Source organism: Mesoplodon mirus (assembly GCF_964341445.2).
Source record: "Mesoplodon mirus genome assembly, chromosome: 18".
NCBI lineage: Eukaryota > Metazoa > Chordata > Mammalia > Artiodactyla > Ziphiidae > Mesoplodon > Mesoplodon mirus.
This window is the reverse complement of record NC_138994.1, coordinates 64,518,790-64,545,513: the sequence shown is the minus strand read 5'-3', so window position 1 is coordinate 64,545,513 and position 26,724 is coordinate 64,518,790. Positions and strand designations below refer to the sequence as shown.

Genomic DNA, 26,724 nt, shown 5'->3' with positions numbered 1-26,724 from the left:
ATGTATTGAATACCAGACCTTATATGGGCATCCCCTGTTGATTTATATGTTAATATGTGACATGAAGGGGAGGGCTAAGGCGGAGACCAAGTGCTCGCCTTCCCCTGTGAGCTCAAAGGCGCAAGTTTGTTGGTGTATTGTTTGTTTTTAATGGAGTGACTACCTTTCCTATGAAAAAAGGGCACTGTGAGGCCCACAGACATTTGATGACCAGTATAGGGACAAGCATACAGTTGAGAAGTGGCAGCAAAAAGTGCAGATTCTGTGTCCGTGTCTCAAATGAGAACAACTAACATGCAGTAGATGTTAGTACCCAGCACCCTCAACACAAATACACCCACTCATTCCATCCCCGCAATAGCTCTATGCGGCGGGTGCTACTGTTATGCGCTTTTTGCGAATGGGGAAAGCAAGGCCCAGAGAGGTTAAGGGATGGGCCCTGTTAGCAAGTGGCCGAGCTGGAATCTGGATCCAGGCAGTGTGGCTCCAGAGTCCTGAGTAGTCAGGACCCATGGGGATCCATTCAGCCTAAAGCAAAGCCAAACCCAGGGACCCGCTTCCAGAGGACTCCAGCCCCTGCCCTGATTGGTCTTTTCTCTCTTGAGGGCTACAGAGAAGCTGCAAGCACAGCCCTGGCTTCAAGGAGTGCACGTCTCTATAATAGAACAAGTTAGCTAGTGTGAAGTGCCATGCCAGGGATCCAGGGGCCAGGGAGTGGGCCATCCCAGTAAGCAGAGGTCTTGAAGCACCGATCACCAGGTACATCCCTGCCTTGCGGTTACCAGGCTCCATGGCAGTGGGCAAGTCGGTGGTTTCCTCTTGCGAGGCTCAACTTCCAAATCTGTAAAATGGGAATGCTGATGATAACAACATGCTAGTTCCTGTCTCCCAGGGATGGTATAAGGATTGTATGAGAGAAAACGTGCAAAGCATTTAGGACAGGGAATGTCTTCAATAAACATTGGTCCTATTCTTTCTAGCCGGGGGGTTCAGGACATCACCAGTTATTCATTCACAAACATATATCAAGCACCTACTAACAATGTACCAGGCACCACACCAGGTGCTAGGCACACAAAGAAGGAGATGGCAGCCAGGCCTTCAAAGAGCACATTGTTCAGAGAGGCTGTGATATGGTTCTACACAAGGGACAGCGGGGGAGGGGGACACAAGGCTGGTGGGAGCCTTGGGTTCTTGCAGGGGAATCAAGAAGGTGCCACGGAGGAGGGCGACATGGATGCAGGAAATGGGGCGAGGTTGTTTCCTACATTTGCAAGAGCACCAGTAAGGGGGCAGCTTCACAGCATCCAACAGTGGGGTCAGTGGGCTTGAGGAGGGGGGTCACCATCACACAGGCACTGGGTTCCAGGCAGGCAGCTCTGATGTGGTGAAGTCTACATCCACGTCCTGAAGTCTTCTTTATCTCCAGACTCAGCCCGAGACAAAGAAATAACTAAACATTGAAGCAGGAATCTAAGTTTGGGTTTTTTTTGTTGTTTGTTTTGGTGCCCAGTTACTTGCCTGTTAGCCAGCCCCGGGATAAGACACAATTTATGTCTCACCAAAGAGGCACCAAAAAGGGAAGGAGAGAGAGACAGAGAGAGAGCAGATTATGCAGAGTTTTGTGTTATTTTTTTTTTTCCTTCACAGTGTCTCCTCACTAGAATCCTGCCGCGCTGTCTCCGGGGAGCGGTTCGCCCTCCAGAAAATATGACACTTTATTTCCTGCCCTTGTTTGTTAACACACCCCATTACCATCCATCTCAGTTTCAAGTAACTGCCAGCCGGCATTAACGCCCTCCTCCTCGCCGAGGCAGAAAATAGAAAAGGAAGAATTCAGCAGATTTTCCCCCATGGCACCCTCGGAGGCACCAAGATAACCAGAGCAGAAACCACAATTGGATTCTTATTCCTTCAGCCCAGGAATGCGAAGGACGGGACGGTTTAACCACCTCCTGCATTTTCCTGCAAAGAGAGGCTTGTTATTTCGGTTGTCTGGGCTCCTTTCTCTGCTACGGAGAAAGATACATTAATTAATTTTTTTTTTTTTTTAACGTTAGGCAGGAGATGGTACAAACTGTCAGGAACTGTCAGTGGGCGCCTGCCCCAGTCAGGTAAGCGGCCTGCGGCGGAGACACACTGACCCCTAGTGGCCGGCCCTGCCCTCGCAGCCCCCGGCGCCCCGCCCTTGCCCTGGGCTGGATAAAAACCGCTCCTTCCTCCCGGCAGCACTGTGTGGGCTGCGGGGTGGCCAGTGTTGTGTGCCCACCGCCTGCCCCAGCGCAGGCACAGACAGACACACACGGACACATACACATACCATGTCCAATTTCTTCTCTCCTTTTCCAATTCCATAGAGCATACATTTCCTAAGGACCTTCACAGTGCAGGCTCTGGGTTACAGATAAGGCCTGTTCCTGTTTCTCTGGTCCTGAGCGGTTGCTGGAAAGGCAGACAGGGCCCCAGCAGGACCCAGGGCCGGGAGGGAGGAAGGGAGCTGGCTTTGTGGAGGGGCTGCCTTGTGCCAGGCACTGTGCATATATTATCCCACTGGAGCCTCACAGTAGCCCCAATGGACAGATTTGGAAACTGAGGCTCTGGCTGTCCAGTGGCTTGCCCATGTCTGTTTTACTGATTTTATTTATTTCAATAAGCAAATATTTACATAACACTTACCCGCCAGGCATTCATCTAGTGCTTTATCTATATTACAATTAACTAGATTGAATCTTTATCACGATCCTATGAAGTAAGTACTATTATCTCCATTTCACAGATGAGGAAACTGAGGCACAGAGAGGTTAAGTTACTAATGAGTGGTGGGTCTGGATTCGGCCCCACAGTCCAGCTTCAGAGCGCTCTCGACCGTGGCGGGGCTCCATGTACCCTGGATACTGGTAAGGAGGAGACCAGGACTCCAAATCCAAGCTCTTCCCCTGACCTCCTTTATCCCCTGAGGATAAAGTGCTGCAGCCGTGCAGGAGAGCATGCAGTGCTTCTAACTGCTGCAGCAGGAAGAAGCCTGGTAGAGGAGGTGGCATGGAAGCTCCATGAAGTCACAGACCACGCCATTTACCTGCAGAGCCCCAGGCCTGGCCCATGGTGGGGAGGGGTGCTCAATAAAAGCTCAGCTGGACTGGACCTTGAAAGAAGGTTCAAAGACCTTGAAGGAAGTTTCAAGGAAGGTAGGAGGGAGGCTACGAGGGCTGCATGAACCACAATGCTGAGGTAGAAAAGCACAGGTCATGTTTCCGTTACCAACCCCACAAAAAGGTATTTTCAAAACCGCCTGTGCTCTTTTGGGCCAATACAAGGGGATTAGCTAGACTGCAATTGAGCGCCCCCTGCTGCACATACCTGTGATTAATATCATCTAAAGTGTGTGTGTCCCTCCCCCCTCTGAATTTTATCTCATTTGAGCTTCACAGCAGGCCCATGAGATAAATATAACCAGCCTCACATTTAACATGAGAAAACGGAGGGCTTTTCCAAGTGGGCTAAGTAACTTGTCCCCAGTGTCCCAGCTAATACATAGAGACCTGGACATCTAGGCTTCCTGACTCCAAAACTCATGCCCCCTCATGCTGTCACCATCAGCCAGGACCCCCATGCAGGGAAAGCCCAGCGCCCACCCTGGCAGCCCCGTCCTTCTCTCATGCAGTTTTTTGAACTGGCCAGCTTGTTCCCGTCTTGCCCCAGCCGTTCCCTCAGCCTGAAATGCTCTTCCTGTACATGGATCTTCCCGCAGTTGGCTCCTTCCTGTCATTCCGGTGTCAGCTCAAGTGTCACCTCCTCTGAAAAGCCTTCCTTGTCCACCCGACCTAAAATAGCCTTCCAGTCACTCTCTATTGCATCAGTGTTTTGTCTCCTTCCCAGCAGTCATTCATCTCTGATAATTTCGTGTTTAGTTACTATCGTTAGTCTCATCTCATGTGTAACACGGGCTATCAATTACATGGCACAAACCTACTGTGTGCCAGCAAGGTTTCAAGAACTCTGCACACAGTAGGTCATTTACTCTTCACACTATCCTTTACTGTAGGTTCTATTATTATCCCCATTTTACAGAAGGGGAAACTGAGGCAGGAGAGGTTCAGTAACTTGTCCAAGATTCCACCTCTAGTAAACACTGCTCTTAGCCACTACAAAGACATCAGCCCTTCAATAACAAAAAGACAAGGGAATTCCCTGGTGGTTCAGTGGTTAGGACTCGGCACTTTCATGCTTTCACTGCTGTGGCCCAGGGTTCAGTCCCTGGTTGGGGAACTAAGATCCTGCAACCCCCGTGGCACAGCCAAAAACAACAACGACAACAACAAAAAGACAAACAATTGAATTTTTTAAATGAGTAAAGGACTTAAATAGGTATTTCTCCAAAGAAAATACACAAATGGTCAATAAGCATATGAACAGATGCTTCATTAGTCATGAGGGAAATGCAAATCAAAACCATAGTAAGATACCTCTGCACACCTACTAGGAAGGCTATAATAAAACAGAAGATAGGGCTTCCCTGGTGGCGCAGTGGTTGAGAGTCCGCCTGCCGATGCAGGGGACACGAGTTCGTGCCCCGGTCCGGGAAGATCCCACATGCCGCGGAGCGGCTGGGCCCGTGAGCCATGGCCACTGAGCCTGTGCGTCCGGAGCCTGTGCTCCACAAGGGGAGAGGCCACAACAGTGAGAGGCCCGCGTAACAAAAAAAAAAAAAACAAACAAACAAAAAAAAAAAACAGAAGATAACAAGTGCTGGCAAAGATGTGGAGAAACCGGAACCCCCACACGTTGCTAGTGGGCATGTAAAGTGGTGCAGCCACTACAGAAAACAGTTTGGTGGTTCCTCAGAAAGGTAATCATAGAATTACCGTATCACCCTGCAATTCTACTTTTAAGTATACACCCAAAGAAATTGAAAACAGAGGCTCAAACAAAAATTTGTACACAAATGTTCATAGCAGCACTCTTCACAATAGCTGAAAAGTGGAGACGGCCAAAATGGTCCATCAAGTGACGAATGGGTGAACAAAATGTGGTGCATCCATCCAATGGAATATCATTCAGCCACAAAAAGGCATGAAGTGCTGACATAAGCTACAACATGGATGACTTTTAGAAACATATACTAAGTGAAAAATGACAGACACAAAAGGCCACATATCGCATCATTCAATTTACGTGACATGTCCAGAATAGGTAAATTCATAGAGTCAGAGAGCAGACTGGTGGTTGCTAGGGGATGATGAGAGGGACAAACAGGGAATGACTGCCTCATGGTCGTGGAATCTCATTTTGGGGTGATAAAATGTTCTGGAACGAGATAGTGATGACGGTTGCACAACATTGTGAATGTACTAAATGCCATTAAATTGTATACTTTATAATGGTTAAAATGGTGGTTTATATTAATATATGTATGAATTTTAAAAATTTTTTTTAAATTCAACCTTGTCTGTCTTGTTCATTTCTGGGTCCCCAGGGCTTAGAACAATGCACGACACACAGCAGGTACTCAGAACATACTTGTTGGAGAAATGAATAAAGAGGACCAGAGCCCAGGCCTCCCAGCTCTCAGTCTTGGGTTCTTCCCATAGCATCAGGAAGCTCTAACTCAGTGGTTCTCAACCTCTCGGGTAACAGAATCACCTGGAGGGCTCACTAAAACCAGACTGCAGGGCCCCAAGCCCTTGGAGTCTGAGAGTTTGCATATCTGACAAGTTCCCTACTGGCCTCAACATACCTCAATGTAATAAAGGCCATATACGACAAACCTACAGCTAACATCATACTCAATGGTGAAAAGCTGAAAGCATTTCCTCTAAGATCAGGAACAACATAAGAAGGTCCACTCTCGACACTTTTATCCAACACAGTTTTGGAAGTCCTAGCTACAGCAGTCAGAGAAGAAAAAGAAATAAAAGGAATCCAAACTGGAAAAGAAGTTAAACTGTCACTGTTTGCAGATGACATGATACTATACATAGAAAATCCTAAAGATGCTACCAGAAAACTACTAGAGCTCATCAATAAATTTGGTGAAGTTTCAGGTTACAAAATTAATACACAGAAATCTGTTGCATTTAGGGCCACACTTTGAGAACTACTTCTCTCTGCTGCCCATTAAACCACCAAAGAGAAGAGAAGAGGAACCTTGACATGACCAAGAGAGAGGAAAGGCAGGGCCAACATCTAATTAAAAGAGAAACAGAGAGATTTAAACTACCTAAACTGAACCACACAAAAAATGTTGGCAGTTTTTTTTTTTGTTTTTTTTTTTTGGCTGTGTTGGGTCTTCACTGCTGCGCACGGGCTTTCTCCAGTTGCGGCGAGTGGGGGCTACTCTTCGTTGCGGTGCACGGTCTTCTCATTGGGTGGCTTCTCTTGTTGCAGAGCACGGGCTCTAGAGAATGGGGCTTTCAGTAGATGCAGCATGTGGGCTCAGTAGTTGTGGCTCGTGGGCTCTAGAGCACAGGCTGAGTAGTTGTGGTGCACGGGCTTAGTTGCTCCACAGCACGTGGGATCTTCCCGGACCAGGGCTCGAGCCCGTGTGCCCTGCATTGGCAGGCAGATTCTTAACCATTGCGCCACCAGGGAAGCCCTGTTGTCAGTGTTAATCAGTTGAAAAATCTCTGAGGCAGAGACTTGTTTTCTATCAGGTGAGTTTACAGGTTTGGGCAGAGGGTAACAGGACCGGAGGAGACTTACTACTTACCACCTCTTCTCAGACACTCTCCGCTCACTCCTCACTGGCCACACTGGCTTTCAGGAAGCTCCTACAACAAAGGGGCTCCTTCCCCACGTGAGGGCCTTTGCACCTGCTGCTGCCCCTGCCGGCAACAACTCTGGCCCTTACCCTTCCCTCCCTTTCTTCCCCCCCTCCATCTCCTTTGTCCAGCTAATTACTTCACAATCATTGAAGGTTCTCCCTCTAGGAAATCTTCCCTGACAAGCTGTACTAGCTCAGGAATTTAAGGATGGTTTAACATTAGAAAAATCTATTATTATCACATTAAAATTGTTACAAATAATGTGGTTTTTTTTTTTTTTTTTTTTTTTTTTGGCCATGCCACTTGGCTTGCAGGATCTCAGTTCCCTGCACAAGGGATTGAACCCAGGCCACAGCAGTGAAAGCCTGGAACCCTAACCACTAGGTCACCAAGGAACTCACAGTATATTTATTTCAATTAATGCAAAAGAGCATTCAAAAAATTAAATACCCCTTTATAATTTTTTTTCAAACTAAGAACGGATGGGAACTTCCCTAGCCCAAAAATAGCTTTCTACCAAAAGGCTACAGCAATCATATTTATTCCCTTTAAAGATAGGTATGAGGCAAGAAGACACTATTATGACCTCTGTTCAACACTGTTCTCGAAGTCCTAGGTACAGTGATAAGACAGGAAAAACTAATAAGGGTTATGCTTCTTGTAAAAGAAGAAACAGTATTGTCATGGACAATAAGATTTTCTACATAGAAAATGTGATGGAACCTACAATATGGGAGGGACATTTGTTTCCTGTTTCTTCATGGTGGTAGCTCCATTAGAATAACACCCTTGGCCTCCATTTGCTCCCTCACCCACCCCAGAAGAGTAATTTATCAAGTTTGGAGAAGGAACTGAGCCTGCACAGCCCAGTACCCTCCTTTCTACTCACGTGGGGAACCAGCCTGCCCATAGGAACCTCTCACCCTCTGCTCCTGTACTCCATGGGATTTACAACGGCAGGGCCTGCAGTTTTCCAGCTCTGTCTGCAACTGGGTGCATTTAATTATGAAATTGAGACTGTGTAACTCAGATTGGGACTTGAACCCACGTTCTTTTAACTGAAATCACACACCTGGTCTCAGGACTTAATGAAGCTCAGGTTTTTGTTTTTTCGCAGTACGCGGGCCTCTCACTGTTGTGGCGTCTCCCGTTGCAGAGCACAGGCTCCGGACGCGCAGGCTCAGCGGCCATGGCTCACGGGCCCAGCCGCTCCGCGGCATGTGGGATCTTCCCAGACCGGGGCACGAACCCGTGTCCCCTGCATCGGCAGGCGGACTCTCAACCACTGCGCCACCAGGGAAGCCCGAAGCTCAGGTTCTTGATGTCTCATGGCAGAAAGAGTTCAGTGAGAGACAAAGTGATAGGTAAGAAGTGGATTTATTTAGAGAGAAACACACTTCCCAGACAGAGTGCAGGCCATCTCAGAAGGCGAGAGCAGCCCCAGGGTTTGGGGTTGTCAGTTTTCATAGGGGTGGGTAATTTCATAGGCTAATGACTGGGAGGAGTATTCCAGCTATTTGGGGGAAGGGACGGAGGTGTCCAGGAATTGGACCAACGCCCACTTTTTGATCTCTGATGGTTGGCCTCAGAACTGTCATGGCGCTGGTCGGTGTGTCACTTAGCATACACTAATGTGTTATGTATAATGAGGCTTGAGCGTATAATGAGGCTCAAGGTCTGCTGGAATTCAAATCTTCCACCATCTTGGACCTATTTGGTTCTCATCAGTTTATGTCATGTCCTCGGGCTGTGTCCTTCTTTCAAAGGTTGTGCCCTTCCCCCTTCCCTCCTGTTTCAGCATGGGGTATTAAAGAGCCTATTGTAGCCACAGATTTAACCCATATTTTGCAAAGAACCTTATGAGTAATAAAGGTGATAGCTTGTACCTCTGTCCATCTGACTCCTGCATTTACTTCTCAATTTGTTCTAAACTTGGGAGAGGAGCAAATGTCATACATAGTAACCCTCTCAAAACCCCAAAGTATTAGAATTAATAAGAGATATCAGAAAGGTAGCTGGACACAATCAATATATAAAAATCAATATTATTCCTATACACAGAGGAATAACCAACTAGAATATGTAATTTTTAAATTTATTTTATTTTATTTTTTTTTTTTTGGCTGTGCTGCATGGCAGCTTGCAAGATCTTAGTTCCCCGACCAGGGATTGAACCTGCACCCTCAGCAGTGAAAGTGCAGAGTCTTAACCACTGGACTGCCAGGGAATTCCCTAGAAAATGTAATTTTAAGAAAATTCCAGGACCTCCCTGGTGGCACAGTGGTTAAGAATCCGCCTGCCAATGCAGGGGACACGGGTTCAATCCCTGGTCCTGGAAGATCCCACATGCCACGGAGCAACTAAGCCTGTGCCCCACAACTACTGAAGCTCACACACTCTAAGGTCCGCGTGCTGCAACTACTGAAGCCCGCACACCTAAAGCCCACTCTCCGCAACAAGAGAAGCCACTGCAATGAGAAGCCCGCACACCGCAACTAAGAGTAGCCCCTGCTTGCCACAACTAGAGAAAGCCCGTACGCAGCACTGAAGACGCAACGCAGCCAAAAATAAATAAATAAATAGAAAATTCCAATTATAATTTTAAGAGTCCTGCAAGGTCTCCAGGAATAATGCTCACAGAACACAATCTTTAGAAAGAAAATTATAAAATTGTAACAATGGATGCTAAAAAATGGCCTAAATAAATGGAGAGATAGACCTTGTTCAGAGATAGGAAGTTTCAATAATGTAAAGATGGCAACTCTTTCTCAGGTAGGGAGACAGCCCTTCTGTATTCTGGATTCCCCCAACCACTCTCTACCTCTTGTCTAAATAAGAAGTTTTGAAATATAAGTAGAGTGAGAATTTATCTTGATTGATAAAATAATGCCCAACAATTTTTTTAAGTAGTAATGGCTACTTTTATGGAGTGCTACTCAATAAAGGAATAATCACGACATTTTTAACTAAGTATTATTATTATTATTCCCATTTTACAGATAAGGGAGTTCAGGCCCAGAGAGGTTAATCAATTTGCCCAAGGGCATACAGCTAGTCAGTTGGTGGAGCCAGGATTGGAATGCAGTCTGGCTCCAAGCCTGTTTTCTGCCGCTGTCAAGTTTGTCCTGAGGTGCCCTCACTCACTCACCTTCCATCTGAGAAGCTGCTGTGAGGTGGGGAGGTGACATTGGAGTGAGCTCACTGTGAACACAGAGCTCTAGCCCCTTTGTGGCCTCTGGGAAGTGTGCACCAGGTAAAGTAAGCACAGCCGGCATGTGTGTCCAGGGGAGGAGGTTGAAAATCAGGGTCTATCTGATAGAAGAAGAATGCCCTCTGATCATAAAAGGAGTGTCTGCCCCTGAGATGTGAGCTGTGCCCAAGTTTCCTAGAAACTCAAGGAGGCCCCTCCTTCTCTGCTGGGATGTGAGACCCTGGCTCCCTGTGGGTCTGCTTTATTTTTAATTCTGCTTCATTCCTGCTCTTCTTTGGAACCTATCAGTGTCATTACCTTGCATCCTGTCCCCCACACACATGAAGCTCCTACTTCTTGGAAAACACGCTGAGACACAGGTGGTGTGGTGGCCTGAGCAGGACGGTTCTGTCTGCCACTACGCCCCATACAAGTCCCTGTATTAAATTTCAGAGTCCATGGAATGGGTCTGGCACTCAAACAATGCCCCTGCTAGATGGGAGGTGCAATAGTGTCCCATTAAAGTCACATCCTGAGCACTCAAGGAGCTCAGGTGAGAAAACGACTTAACCACTTAAGGCAGATGGATTGCAGGTTTAAGGGCAGAGGTGCAGAATGGTTGGGGGGACCAGAGTAGTGAGGGGCTTCCTAGGGTCAGATTCCAGCTCTGGTAGCCCGTGGTAGGCAGAATAACACCTCCCCTAAAGATGTTTACATCTTCATCCCTGGAACCTGTAAATATGTTACCTTGAGTGGCAATGGGGAATCAAGGTTACTAATCAACTAACCTTAAGATAGGAAGGCTGTCCTGGGTTATCTGAATGGGCCCAATGTAATCACAAAGGGCCTTAAAAGTGGGAGAGGAAGGCAGGAGAGCTGGTCAGAATGATATGGTGTGAGAAGAACTCAACTCATTATTACTGGCCTTGGAAACGGAGGAAAGAAGACACAAGATGAGAGAGGCAGGCAGCCTCTAGAAGCTGGAAAAGGCAAAGAAACAGATTCACCCTGAGAGCCTGCAGAGAGGCTGACACTCCGACTTTAGCCCCATGAGACTCAGGTTGGACTTCTGACCTCCAGAATGTAAGATAATAAACGTGTGTTGTTTTAAGTTTCTGGTCATTCGTTACAGCCGAGGTAGAAAACTAATACACTACCTAAATTCTGTAAACCTCAGTTTTATCATCTATAAAGTGGGAAGAATAACCACAGCTACTGCACAGAGTAGGTGTTGTCGACTGAAGAAAAATGCACTGCTTAAATATTTTAAGTTTTATTCAGGGAACTTACTGAGGTCTATTGCCTGGGAGACAGCCTCGCAGATAGCTTTGAGAACTGCTCTGAAGAGGTGAGGGAGGAGCCTTATACACAGGAGGGGTTTTTGGGGTTTTTTTTTTTTTTTGCGGTACGCGGGCCTCTCACTGCTGTGGCCTCTCCCGTTGCGGAGCACAGGCTCCGGACGCGCAGGCTCAGCGGCCATGGCTCAGGGGCCCAGCCGCTCCGCGGCATGTGGGATCCTCCCGGACCGGGGCACGAACCCGTGTCCCCTGAATCGGCAGGCGGACTCTCAACCACTGCGCCACCAGGGAAGCCCTACACAGGAGTTTTTGCTGGGAAACAAAAAAAAAGCAAACACACAGGTACCTGAATTGAAAGATTACTGCTAATCACAAAAAACCAGACATCTCAAGTTAATGATTTTAGTGCTTTTCAATGTTTGGGAAGTTGCAAGTCTGGGCTCATTGAAAGTATTCCTTAGATATGCATCTTCACTAGCTAGGGTCAGTATCCTGTTTTTTCTCCATACTGAATTCCCCTCAGGACGAACTCACAGTCCAAGGGCAGTTCAGTGGCTGATGGCTTGATGGCCAGCAACATTCACTGTTTACTGAAAACGGCAGGCAACATTTTTTTGTCCACAGTGTGATGATCAAATGAGGCGCTGTATGTAAAAATCTCAGTGCAGGATTCAGCCCATAATAGAGATAAAATAAATGTTAGTATCATCATTGTTGAGAAGCTCAGTAACTTTCTCATGGACAAGCCCTCCCGGCTCCCCTGGCACAGACCCTCCTCTGTAGCCCAGGGCGGACGAGCATCTCTCCTTATCCTTTTTGAGGATGTCATTACATTCTCCCTAGGATCACCTGGTCCACTTTCCCTTGCCCTCCCAATTTCTGCTTTTGTTGGTCTTTGATAGTCCAATCTCTGATTCTGGGGTTTGTAGACAGCTGAGGAGCACTAGGATACAGAAGCTGCAACCCACTTTCCATAAGAAGTGTCCCCTTGGCTAGAAGACCAGGGTGTAGAGCTGGTACTAAGTTACGGCTCTATTTCCAGAGCTGGCCTTAGGTAAAGAATCTCTTTACCAAAAGAGATGGCTCTTCTGAAAAACTGCCGGGTGTTTGTATTTTTATCCATTCACCTATTCAAAGAACAGTACATTTTCTGATCCTGGAGTCACAAAGATGAACAAGGAAGAAAAACCTCTGCTTCTCTTCTTGTAGGAAAGAAAAGGAGACACCATGGAAAGCAGGCTTAACACCAGTGTTTATTAGAGCAGAAAAGGAGAGACAAAAAAAAAGAAAGCAATGACCAAAACCCCAGCCGCCCCAAGAGGTGTGCTTCACTTAGCTGAACAAGGCTTCCCCGCGAACCCCTCTCCTGTTCTGGAGGCCCCAGCTCCACCGGCCCCAGGAAAGATCTTCCCTCTGCTCACCCGTCCACCGTGGTAGGAAGGCCATTGCTGGGCAGGGAGGGGGCCTAGAGTTTAAGCGATTGGTTTTAATGAGCTGTGCAGGTTAGTCAGATGAAGCAGCATAAATATCTGCCATCAAGCCCCAAGGCAACCTTTGCTGTGCCCACAATTCACAAAGCCTGAAGACGTCCATTCCACAGCTGAAAAAAGAAACGAAAGGAGCCTCATCTTGTTTCAGTAGTATCCGGGCCACTGTTTATCAAAATGCTTGCTGGAAAAGAACAAGAAAATAATGTTAATGTGACGATGATGTTGATAAAAAAGAAGAAGGGGGTGGGGGGGAGAGAGAAGAGGGAGAGGAGGGGAAGGGGGGAGGAGGAGGAAACAGCTATCAAGCTGCCATTTCCGGAGCACTTCCTAGCACGTGCCAGGGCAGCGCTGTTTTCCATGCACTGACTTTTTTGATGCTCAGAACAGCTTTATGAGGGAGGAACTCTTCCATGTTACAGGTGAGGAAACCGAGACAGAAGTTAGGAATCTTTTCCGAAATGGAGTCACAATCTGAATGCTATCTGACTCCAAGTTCCAAGTCGACCCATCCCTCCGGCCACTACGTCCTGGTTTTCCTGGTCAAAATGGATGTTGCCTGGAGCGAGGCCTCCGTGGAATCCTCTGTTTGGCAGGAGCAACCCCCGCCCCACCACCACCAGCGTCCCGGAAGCCTCTCCCCTCACCTGGCCTGCACCATGGTGACAAGTGCCTCTGCTCATGGAGCCAGTCACTATGCTCCAGGCTCTGTAGATATCATCACTACCCCAGTTTACAGATATAGAAATGGAGACTCAGAGAGGTTAGGTGACTTGTCCAAAGTCACAGAGCAGGAACACAGAGCACCAAACCCAAGTCCACCCAACTCCAGAGTCTGAGCTCTTAAGTACTCCGCAGTGCTGTGTTCTGAAAGAAGCCAAGAGCGGGCTTCTGGTGCTGGAGGAAAAAGGTCCCTGGTGCCAGGGGTGGGAGAACCTCTGACCTAGAACAGGGATCCAGAGGCAGTGGGGACCAGAGCAGGATGTCAACCCAGCCCCTAGCCCTCAAAAGCAGAACTCCTGTTCCATTCCTAGGAGATGCTCCTCTCATTGTCCGTTAAAGCCCCTCACGAGGACCGTGCCTGCCCCCATCCCCAACACACACACACACACCCAGGTTCCAGCAGTGCCCCCCGTGGAAAGCTTGCAGGATTTGGAGTTGTCAGAAGACAGACATACCAACTACTGCCCAGCATGGCTTAGTAGCTTAATCACGCTCAGTTAGGTCCCCTATAAAACAGAGTCAAAACACACGCCCTGCAATGACACAGGAGTGTTAAGAGGATCACATGAGAGATTCTGTGCGATAGCACCCTGAAAACTATAAAGAGCAATCCTCTAAAGGGAGTGTTCCTGTGTCAATTCACAGCAGCACATAATAAACAACAAGGAAACAAGATTTCTCTTAACAACAAATGATCGAGTACCCAGTTATATCCTGTCCCGCTTAATACATACAAATTACAGAGGAGAAATGAAACTCACTAGGCTTAACCTCTGAAGGGATTTTGCTATGTAATCTAGCAAGAATTGGAAAGGGGACGAGGAGATGGACACAGACACACTGTGAGCGAAGCAGCAAACAGCCTCTCGCAGGAACAAAGGTGCAGAGGTGGGCTGTGCTGGGAATGCTGAACCACGCAGGTCAGGGGGACTGAAAGGGCAAAGCCAGAGGAAGAGGGAAGACGGGACACAGGCTGGGCAGAGTCCCAGTCTGGAAGGCTGTGGGGAGGCAGTAAAGAAGTTGCTGATCCTGGTGACAACGGTGACGCCTGTGATGGATGTCACCAGTCAAGCCCATGGATGCTGACCCCACCTGGAGAGACCCAAGTCTCAACAAGCCATGTCTCTCCAGATTTGTATCCCAGAGGGACCCTTTCTGGATGGCAAATAGGGTCACATCCTTCCGGTACTTGGGATCTCTTGGTGACTCAGCAGGAGTCAGGCCCCCGTGCGCGTCCCCAGTGGTCCTCTCAACCTGGCTCCCACCGACCTCTCCTGCCTTGCTCTTCCCGTCCTCCAACCCATAACCTGTCACCCGCTGGTTCCCCTAACACCATGCTCTCGAAGGCCCCCAAGCCATGCCTGCACTGCCCACCGCCGTCTCCCTGAAACAGAAGGCCTGGGAGAAGGAACGTACCGAGGGCTGGTCCCGACCTGCTTACACAGGATGGACCAGGTTCCTGTCGCAGTGCGGCTTGCAGTGGGGGTTCAGCCAGTGCTCCAGGAACTGCTCCTCAGCACGGTGTTCCAGGCGGAGCAGATAGTGCATGTACTCCTGTCAAAACAAACCCACAACGAAGAGGAGCTTTTATTCACGGTTGATGGTCGAGCTGCCCATGTGCAGGGTACAGCTGTGGTTGAGGGCAGCACAAACCGCCACCAACCCTACGTGCTGAGAGGGTGTGTATCCATGGGAACTCATAGACACTGCTGATGGAGAGTTACAGGGAACAACCACTTTGGAAAACAACCGGTTGCCTGCAATCCAGAAATTTCACTCTTGTTTACATCCTCGAGCAATGATTCTCAAATTTCATCAGGCATCAGAATCACCCAGAAGACTTGTTAAAACCTGCAGATTGCTGGGGCCCCACCTTCAGAGTTTCTGATTCAGTGAGTCTGGGTTAGGGCTCCAGAATCTGCATTTCTAGCAAGTTCCCAGCTGCGAATGTTGCTGGTCACTTTGAGAACAAGAGCAGATACGAATGTTCACAGCAGCAATAAATTTGTAGTAGCAAAATTCTGGAAACATCTGGAAACATGTTAAATCTCCATTGACAGGAGGATGGATAAATAGATTATGGTAGGGTCACAACACAGAATATTATACAGCAATGAAAAAAGTTAATTATAGCTACATACAACAACATAGATGAGTCTTAGAAATGGCATAATGAGTGGAAAGAGAAAGTCCAAGAAGACAGTGTTTATAGTGTGACAACATTTTAATAAAGCTCAAAACATGCATAACTAATATATTTATTTATTTAGTTATTTATGGCAGCAGACATTTGTGATAAAATCATCTTTTTTAAAAGGCAAGGAATGACTGTGAGAAAGCTGGAGTTGCTATACTATTATCAAACAGAATAAACTTTAAAACCAAAAAAAAGTTACTAGGGATAAAGGGGCATTTTGTAAAAACAGCCTGGCAGTTCCTTAAGATGCTAAACAGAGTAAACATTTGACCCCGCAATTGTGTATACAAGAGAAGTGAAAGCATATGTTCACCCAGAAATGTGTACGCAGCTGTTCACAGCAGCATTATTCATCATAGCCAAAAAGTGGAAACAACCCAAATGTCCATCAGCAGATGAATGGATAAATAGAATGGAATGTATCCCCATACAAGGGGAATACTATAGGGCCATTGCGAGGAATGATGCATGCTACAACCCGGATGAACCTCGAAAACGTTATGTTACGTGAAAAAGGCCAGTCACAAAGGACCACATGTTGTATGATTCCATGTCTATGAAATGTAACTGGCTCTATGTGTTGGTGTGTCCACAACAGACAGCAGCTGACTGTCCGGTGCTGCCCATCTCTGTGACCAGCCTCTCCATCGACTCAGGAACCCGAGCCAGACGTGGACCATCGTGTCTCCCTCAGACTCATCCTGAGACTGAGCGTGAGGACTCTGAGCCTATCTCCAGAAGAGTTCTCAGATGACTCCCTCCACCTCTGCCACTTCTGCAGGCCGGGTCTCCACCGTTGCCACCCAGGCTGTCCCAGCTTCCTCACCCCTCCATCCGTCACTCTACCTCCCGTTCCGCCCACCCCACGTCCCACATCCCCCCACGTCCCACAACCCCCCACCATTTCTGCTCCAATCTAACAGGGTGATCTGCCCAAATGCAGCCCTGAAAGGGCCACAGCTCTGCAGAGGCCTTCGCCAGCACTGCCTTCCTGCAAGGAGGGAAAAGGTGATGACCAACTACCCCTTGGGCTTGGTCTGTGGCTCTGGATAACGCCACTGTAACCAGCAAGGGAGGACACCTCCTCGTGGGATGTACCACCTCCCGCCATTCTTCACAACAGCAGAGAGGGCCCCCTCCTGCCCTGGTCCATGGTTGTCACTGACAACAAAGCTTTGTTGGTCTCCGAGCTTCTCTAGAACCACAATTTCTCCTTCAGATGGTTCACCGAAAGGAAATTTAATGAAGGAACCATTCACAGCCGTGTAAACAGGGTTAAGGGAACCACCAAAGCACATTCCAGTACCCAGGGACTAGCAATAGAGAAAAGTCCCATGGCCATGCCTAGACCTGCAGGGCCCAGGGCAAGGGGTCAGCCTCTGTAAAGCAGGCAAAGAGCAGGAGACAAATACCCCATCCTCTCTCTCCTCTCGCCCTCCATCTCCTGCCAAGCCCACGCAGAAGCCAGACCGCCAGGGATCCAGGCGATGCAGTTTCTAGGGGTCCACCTCCGGAGCTGCGCAGAGCCAGGGGAGGATGGATGGGGGACAGGGTGGAGAAAACCAGCAGCTGTACCAGGATGATGGCGTATGAGGGGTGTGCTGTTGCCCTTAGAAGCAAGTAAAGAGCGTAAATGATAGCCGTGACTGATGTTTGCTGCAAAGGAGCCGGCTTCTTGGGCTGTGCATCCGTTGATCATGGACCACTGAACACAGTGATCCAGCTGGAGGAGGGGCGGCTGTTCCTTGGCATGCAGTTATTGTCTCTCCCCCTTCTCTCCCTCAGTCTGCTCTTGCTCTGCCCTCGATCGACAGGAGTGTCACTTCCAGGTTCAGGGTAAACCTTCTCTTCCCAACGTGGCTTGATCTTCAACAAAGCCAGTTCAGGCTGTGAGTTTTCTGTGTATTGTTTCTCATTGCATTATCCCATATAGATGATACACCAGAAAAAATGATAAATCAATAGGATGCCTCTTAAATAAGAGTGAAGCGTTACTTCTCTTGTCTTAATCACTTACAAATTCTCTTCTTTCCCTCCATACCTTGCCTCTCCATCCCCTGATGGCAAACAGAGAAGTGGTCCACGGGCACTGCCCAGACCACCAGCAGTAGTTCTCCACGCATCTGGCCGTGACCCCACATGGCTGGTAAAGCAGAGTTCCAGCCTGCTCCTGGGCTCCCTCCTCTTCCCCACTCTCCACCCCCACCAGCCAAGCAACCCCTAAATCCCGTGGATGCTCTTGGATCCCATCTCCCCATCCCCATTGCCCCTGCCCAGTCTCAGTCCCCACCCTCCTGCTAGATCCCTGCCACTGCATCTGGAGGGTTCTCCCTGTCTCTCGTCTTACCTCCTTCCTCTACATTCCACCCCACAGCCAGGGTAGGTTTTTTTTCCTTTTTTCTTTTTAATAGACTTTATTTTTCAGAGCACTTTTAGGTTCACAGCAAAATGGAACAGAAAGTACAGCAATTTCCCATATACCCCCTGTCCCCACAAACACACAATCTCCCCCATTATCAACATCTTGCCCCAGAGTGGTGCAATTGTTACAAGAGATGAACCTATGTTGACACAGCGTCGTCACCCGAAGTCTATAGTTTACATTGGGGTCACTCTTGGTGTTGCATATTCTATGGGTTTGGACAAATGCATAATGTATCCATCATTACAGTAACATACGGAATATTTCCACTGCCTTACGATCCTCTGTGCTCTGCCTATTTACCCCTTCCTCTCCTCTAACCCTTGCAATGACTGATCTTTTTACTGTCTCCATAGGTTTGCCTTTTCCAGAATATCATATCATTGGAATTATACTGTATGTAGCCTTTTCAGATTAGTTTCTTTCACTTGGTAACATGCATGGAAGCTTCTTCCACGTCTTTTCATGGCTTGATAGCTCATTTCTTTTTAGTGCTAAATAATATTCCACTGTCTGGATGCACCACAGTTTATCTATCCATTTACCTACTGAAGGGCATCTTGGTTGCTTCCAAGTTTGGGCAATAATGAATAAAGCTGCTATAAACGTCTGTGTGCAGGTTGTTGTGTTGAACGTAAGTTTTCAACTCATTTGGGTAAATACTAAGGAGCATGATTGCCGGGTCATATGGTAAGAGGACGCTTAGTTTTGTAAGAAATTGTCAGGCTCTCTTTGAAAGTGGCTGTACCATTTTGCATTCCCACCAGCAGTGAATGAGAGTTCCTGTTGCTCCACATCCTCGCCAGTATTTGATCATGTCAGTGTTCCAGATTTGGGCCATTCCAATAGGTGTGTAGTGGTATCTCATTGCTGTTTTAATTTGCATTTCCCTGATGACATATGATATGGAGCATCTTTTCATATGCTTGTTTGTGATCTGTGTTCTTCTTTGGTGAAGTATCTGTTCCGGTCTTTTGCCAGGGTAGGTTTTTAAAACATGAAAATGGCTTTATTGTTTTTTTTTATCACAACAGTGATACATCTGTCTTGAAATTATGTAACAATAAAAAGCTACAAAGAAGAGAGTGAAAAATCCTTGTTTGTTTTGTTTTGTTTGTCTATCTCTTTATCCTGTTGCAAAGTGACATTTTTTTAAATCTACCCATGTTGTTTCCTCACTTAAAATACTTGAATGGCTTCCACTGGGCTCAGGAGAAATTCCAGTTCCGTAAGTGCTTTGCGGGGCTCCGGATGACCCACACTCACCCATTTCCTCTTCTCCCATCAACCCTTTGCACTCCGTCTTTCCCTGGATTGGCTACACTTGCTCTGCTCGCTAATCTCATGCTATTTTCTCTGCCTGGACACCCCCGTGCCTTCTCTTTTTCCTGTCTCACTCCTATCTGACTTTTCAGCCCTCAGCTTAGATGCTTCTTCCTCCAGGCAGCCTTCTCAGATTCCCTGTGACCCCATAGCTCTCTGGACTTCTCCTGGCATAGCCCTGGTTATTGTTTAGCAGTGACCACACTCTGACGGTAGGGACTTAATTGGGCCACATCAGATGTTTTAGTGGAGGTGCCATGTGTCTTGGCTCACATATTGGCATGTGAACTTTATGTTTCCCCCCAGAAGAGATAAAAATGGCTTTTAATTTGTAGGATGTATGTTGTCGATATTGCCCTGAAATAAGCCTTGGTGCTGAGATTATGGGATGGGAATCATTGCAAAGTGTGCATGGAACGGTCCACATAAACACATATGGGTAATCCAAAGCTGCAGGCCATTAATCAGAGAAGTGGCATTTCACCTTGGGCGAGAGTAGTCATATGTGGTAATATAAGATTAATGTATAGATATAAAAATCCTAAATCATGAAAACCCTCCTATGGCATTAATGAAGCTTTAACAGACGGTCCAGTCTAGAACTTTGAGTTTTTAAGTTTCAAGAAAAACCCCTAGGAAGTCTACATCCTATTATAAATATAACTTTTTTTTTCAATTTAATGACTGTGCAAAGGAATGAATTATGAGGTGTCCAATTTTCCTGAAATGTTTTTTCTTTCCCCCAGGACTCATGCAGTTTTACATTGTTTTGATTATCGTTGTTTTCATTTAACTCATCAAAATGCACCCTGTGTCCTGGGCGTGGAGTCTCCGGGGCAGCTGGGGAAGGGTTGGATGCTGGGAGGGCTCCTTATGGGATCCAACAAGGATTCCCCAGCAGCTTGCTGGACACGTTTGTTGTGAGTCTGGGGCTGAACTCTGCCCTGTCTTCCCTGTCTGAGGAATCTTTGGCCAGAAGAACAGTCAGGAATAGTCAGGAAGGCAGTGTGGAGGCTTGTAAATAAGGAACAAAGACTTCTCAGCATACAGCTTTGCTTATTCAACTGTTCCATGTAAGCAGCTCACTGAAGGAAACCCACGTTGCCATCTTCTTGCTGCCTGTTGGCCAGAGCGGTGTGGTGGAGAGGCTAAGAGGTTTGGGTCTGGGTCTGGATCAGGGTCTGGTTCCAATCAAAACCCTGCCAATACTATTGCTTTACCTCTCCAGCCTCAGTTTGTCCATCTGCAGTGTGGGGACGGCCCTAGCACGTATCTCACTGGGTTGCCGGGATTAAATGAAATGATACAAATAAAGCTCTGTGCCAAACATGTAGTCTCCATTTTCACTTCTAAACCCATTCTCTCCCCTCCTTCACCTGGCCTTTTGCACTAAGAGACTGACCTAGATGAACTGCAACCACAGAGTCTTTTGTCCTGGGGTTTCCGGTTGGGTTTGGCGCATAGGAGGCGCCAGCAGTGGACGAGAGGTAGGAGGGGAGAGGTGAGGGTACGTATTCCCCTGCAACCTCCCCGAGGAGTCTCGGCAGGTTGGCTGCATCCCTCCCCTGAAGACCCAGCTCCTAGAGGGCTGCCGTTCCGGGTCTGGGAACCACACTCTTCCCTTCCGCCCTCATGCCTCAGGAGCCTTAGCCCTGCATCCTTTATCATTTCTTGTTGGTTCACCTTCATCTTGCCACACCTTTGTAAAAAGTCTCTTTATTAAGCCCTCCTCAGTTAATTTTGGTTACTATTAGATATGGAAGATGTGAGCATGCCTTGAGGTTGTAGATGGAGCCTCTCTCCCAGGAACTGGTCCACAGGAAACTTTCAATAAATGTTTGTTGAATGAAAAAAAAGCTGTGGTCCTCAAAGCATGGTCTGTGCTCCCCTCGGGGGTCCATGATGTCAAAACTATTTTTCGAGTAATGCTAAGACATTTGCCTTCTCACTGTGTGCGTTGGTGGGTAAAACTGACGCCTCGGCAGGAGTCAAGGCAGCAGCACCCAACTGTCCTAGTGGTCGACATATCCTTCATCACACAGTCGCAGTTAAAATAAATACACGTAGAACATTCTCAAAATGCCAGTCTCACTGAAGCACGCCCTGGTGGAGCTGTGGACAATGACCAACAGGAAGCGTGCAGGCAGCACCTCTGCTGCACGACAACGTACAATGATTTTCTCAAGGAAAAGCACCTGGGGGACTGTTGGTGTCAAGAGTTGAACTAGGTGTGTCTTATGTGTGTGTTTGGCAGACACCTTCCCAAAAGTGGAGGAAGTGAGCTTATCACTTCCAAGAAAACTGACACTGCTTGTTATAAAATGATAAAATTTGAGCTTTCGAGGGGAAATTAGAACTCTGGAAAACTTATATTTGTGATCATGAACCTGACATCTTCCCAATAGTCAAAGGCTTTTCCAATGAGACTGGTGGTGATAAGAAAGAATGTCACCACTGATATACAGCATTTATACACCACTGATAATTATATGCTCATTGGCATCCTTATTCATTTAATCCCTGTCCATCTCAGCCAAATACCCAACTGGCTTTTTTTTTCTTTTTTTTTTTTTTTTTGCGGTACGCGGGCCTCTCACTGTTGTGGCCTTTCCCGTTGCGGAGCACAGGTTCTGGACGCGCAGGCTCAGCGGCCATGGCTCACGGGCCCAGCCGCTCCACGGCATGTGGGATCTTCCCGGACCGGGGCCCGAACCCATGTCCCCTGCATCGGCAGGCGGACTCTCAAGCACTGCGCCACCAGGGAAGCCCCACAACTGGCTTTTTTTTTTTTTTTTGCGCTACGCAGGCCTCTCACTGTTGTGGCCTCTCCCGTTGCAGAGCACAGGCTCCAGACGCGCAGGCTCAGTGGCCATGGCTTATGGGCCCAGCCGCTCCGCGGCATGTGGGATCTTCCCAGACCGGGGCCCGAACCCATGTCCCCTGCATCGGCAGGTGGACTCTCAACCACTGCACCACCAGGGAAGCCCCCAACTGGCTTTTTGATGAGAGTGTCCAAGGAATACCTAGTATACGGTTTAGTGCTTGGCACATAGTAGGGCCTCAATAAAACTCACAGGAGAAATGTACAAGCAAGTGATGAATAAATGAAATGACTCTTCTTTCTCCATAATCTTACTAAATCCTCCTTTGGAGGCTCCTGGGCATCTGCGTCAATCTGCTCATTATAATGGCTCAGGCCAAATGTACATAAAAAGCATCAAAGAGTAATATGTATTTCACACCCCTAAATAGAGGCTGAAATCACTGTTGAAGAAAAACAACCAAAACAGACACACACATAGAGAGAGAAAGAAACAAGCCCTGATTTCCATGACATTTCACTATTTATTTAAAATGTTAGGGAAATGAATACGCCACAAAGGCCTAAAAGCAATCATTAGTCAAAGATGAAAAGCCAAACTGCAAATCTGCTGAAAACCACAACTTCAACAATTGTGTTGGCTAAGTTAGAAACGACCCAGCGTTAATGATCATCTCAAATGTTCCTGGATCAAGAAAGAGGGGCTAGATGAAACCTAAGTGCTTTTTTTAGATTTTCCTTGTTTCAAGGGAAAAAAATTAAAGCAAAACAAAAACTAGTATCTGCATTTCGTGTCCAATGCCAACTGGAATGAGTTAAGTAAATAAGTTCTCAAGATTTAGAGCAGAAATTGGAGGGGGTCCTTTATGATGGCACAGGAGAGGTGTGAGAATGAAATTAAATACCCACTGGAACCTGATCCAAGCTGAGAATCATAAAGTAGACAGTTACTCTATCAAGGTGGGACCTTTTTCCAAGAAGGCAAAATCCTTCCCGTGACATGTGCATGAAAGTAAAGGTCCATCGACATTTGGAAGAATTATGTTGCTCATCAGTAAAAGCAAGATAATCGTACAGGCAGAAGGGTGGCTCAGAACTTAACTGCTCTGGGCCACTTAGAAGGCTCAGCCCTAAAAGAAGGCAAACCAGTGATGTGCACAATTTGTATCTCAGTCGCTCTGAACTGGTCTTGGAGATCGCAGGGAACAAAAGGGTCATGGAGTTACTACATACATTTGTCAAGGGGCTAAATATGAAAGCATATTTTACAAAGACTATGTACAATAAAGCTAATATGATTTATACTTGCCCCACAAGAACATTCCTTAAAGGAACACAGGCCAAAATGGAAAGCATATTCCCAGGGCACACAAGTGCTTACGAATACAATCACAAAGGACATAATTTTAGCTCGGATGTCATCTTTTTTTAGAGAATTTCCATGGTTCACTCCAGCAGTTGGCAATAATTTTTTCCCTAAAATTTGGGACAACTAAGAGAAATTTAATGAATTTAAGTGAGGCAATAGAAGATTTCTTTGAAATAACCTCCAGGTTCTATGGTAGAGTAATGTCCTACAAAATTTCTCCCCTGGAGAGAAGCAAAGAAAGGAATGGAAACAAGTATAATGAGCATTTAGTAAATGTCAAATTCTGTGCTTGGTGCTGGGGACCCAGAAGTGAAACAAACGGTCCATCTGCTCAAGCAGTTTAGAGCAGGCTAGTAGGAGAGAGAGATTTTTTTTTAAGTCAGAAATAGCAATTTTGTGCTGTGAGTGCTAGGCCAGAGAGATGCTCTAATTCATGGTGGGAGGGTAGGGGCATCAGGAAGGCCTCTCAAAACAGGCATCACTTCACGTGAATCTCTACAAATGAGTAAGAGTTAACCAGGTAGACAAGAGCAGAAGAAACAAGTACAAAGGCAGGTGCTGTCAGAGAACTTCAAACACACCATCATTCCAGACAACCTGCTTCTTCTCCTAGGTTTCTAATGCCAATGAGTGGCACCAAGGTGTCCACACAGACACCCACACGTCCCTAGTCCTCTGTAACTGCATCCACTCTGCCCCAGAAATGGCCAACTCATATCCGACTTAAGATATCATATCATGCTCCCATTATCTTTACCTTAAAACCTCTACTGGAACATTCTCTTGGATGACAAGATGTAAATTATTTTTAAAAACTTTTAGAAAGCAATGTGGTAATATATACTAAAAGGTTTAAAATACTGTATTCATATCCTTGGATCCAATAATTTATTTTCTGGGAACATATCCTTAGCAAATAATTCAAAATATTAAAAGCACTTTAAGAACAAAAGTTTAGAGTGTTGTTTATAACAGAAAAAATAGTGGGAAAGGGAACCTTCCTACATGGTAAGTTGGAATGTAAATTGGTACAACCACTATGGAGAACAGTATGGAGGTTCCTTAAAAAACTAAAAATAGGGCTTCCCTGGTGGCACAGTGGTTGAGAATCTGCCTGCTGATGCAGGGGACACGGGTTCGTGCCCCGGTCCGGGAGGATCCCACATGCCGTGGAGCGGCTGGGCACGTGAGCCATGGCCGCTGAGCCTACGCGTCCGGAGCCTGTGCTCTGCAACGGGAGAGGCCACAACAGTGAGAGGCCCGCGTACTGCAAAAAAAAAAAAAACTAAAAATATAGCTACCATATGACCCAGCAATCCCACTCCTGGGCATATTTCTGGTGAAAACCATAATTCGAAAAAATACATGCACCCCAATGTTCATTGCAGCACTATTTACAATAGCCAAGAAATGGAAGCAACCTAAGTGTCCATCGACAGAGGAATGGATAAAGATGTGGTACCTATATACGATGGAATATTACTCTGCCATAAAAAAAGAATGAAATAAGGTCATTTGCAGCAACATGGATGGACCTAGAGATTATCATACTAAGTGAAGTAAGTCAAAGACAAATATTATATGATATCACTTATATGTGGAATCTCATAAGATGATACAAATGAATTTATTTACAAAACAGAAACAGACTCACAGACTTTGAAAACAAACTTATGGTTACCAAAGGGGAAAGGCGGGGGGAAGGATAAATTAGGAGTTTGGAATTAACATATACACACTACTATATATAAAATAGAGAACCAACAAGGACCTACTGTACAGCACAGGGAACTCTACTCTTCTGTAATAACTTATATGGGAAAAGAATCTGAAAAAGAATGGATATATGTATAACTGAATCACTTTGCTGTACACCTGAAACTAACACAACATTGTAAATCAAATATACCCCAACATAAAATAAAAATTAAATTAAAAACAAAAATAGTGGGGGCTTCCCTGGTGGCACAGTGGTTGAGAGTCTGACTGCCGATGCAGGGGACACGGGTTCGTGCCCCGGTCCGGGAAGATCCCACATGCTGTGGAGTGGCTGGGCCCGTGAGCCATGGCCGTTGAGCCTGCGCATCCGGAGCCTGTGCTCCACAACGGGAGAGGCCACAACAGTGAGAGGCCCGCGTACCGCAAAAAAAAAAAAAAAATAGTGGAAATGATCTAACGAACAAAAGAGGGTAATTCACTATCATTATGGTTATAAAGAGTTTCTAATAATATGAGGAAATGTGTATGTTATAATATTAAGAGAAAAACCAGGATATAAAATTGTAGAGTGTGATTATACTTTTTAAAAATACACACAAAAAGACTAAAAAGAAATACATCAAAAATGGTAATGCTGTCTTTGGGGAGAGGGAGTAAGACTACACCTGATTTTTTCTTTCTTCTTTTGACCCTTTCTTGGTTTCCAAGTTTTGTATAATAAATATGAATGGCTTAAATTTTTATTTGTAATTATACAAGTAACACATGAACATATTGTTAGTTTAAAATTTAAACATCAAATATAAAGTTCCCTAGATCAGTACCTGCAATCTTAACCTCCTGAATGAGATGACACAATTAAGAGTCAACTGATCATATTTCTAGACCTTTTTCTAGAAATTTACATACATATAGATGTACCTATATATATAGTATTGTTTTGTGAGTGAGTACTAGGAGGGCAGGACCAACTCAGGGGAGACAGAAAAAGTGACACTGAGAATGAAGAGGAGGGTACCAGGCATAAATAATGGAGAATAGCTCTGCAGGCAAAGGGAATCATTTGTGAAAAGATGCTGAGACCAGGGAGAGGATGGTTTATTTTGAAAAACAATGAGAAGTTCCAGGTGGTTGGAGCATAAACGGCCTTGGATGAGTGGCAGGAAATGGGACACAATGGTGGCTTAGGGCTGGTCTGTCTCCCAGGCCAAGATACTTGGCCCTTACCTTATAAGCAGTGAGGAGCCAAAGAGGTTTTTGTTTTGTTATATTTTACAAAGTATTTATTCAGCTGCTGCTTTGTAAAAAACAAGAAGAATGAGAGCCAATGTCATCACTCAGGCACTGTGCTTTGCATGCTTTCCCTCACAATAAGTCTCTGAGGTAGGTTTGATTATCATATCCCATTTTATAG

The 26,724-nt window shown here is 46.4% G+C and overlaps 1 protein-coding gene across 2 annotated transcripts in view; it reads right to left on the bottom strand.

Moving 5' to 3' along the window:
* Positions 1-12,483: 12,483 nt before the first annotated feature.
* LOC309793280 (uncharacterized protein C17orf67) overlaps positions 12,484-26,724 on the bottom strand; it is a 32,418-nt gene continuing 18,177 nt past the window's right edge. The window contains exons 4-5 of one of the 2 annotated variants that reach the window (XM_082603713.1): positions 14,876-15,013; positions 12,484-12,849 (exon numbers count right to left, since the gene is read on the bottom strand). In XM_082603713.1, coding sequence (XP_082459839.1) covers positions 14,897-15,013 — 117 coding nt within the window. In that variant the 3' untranslated portion in view covers positions 12,484-12,849; positions 14,876-14,896. Of the gene's footprint in view, positions 12,921-14,875; positions 15,014-26,724 lie in introns of both variants that reach the window. The other variant, XM_082603712.1, reaches the window with a different exon arrangement.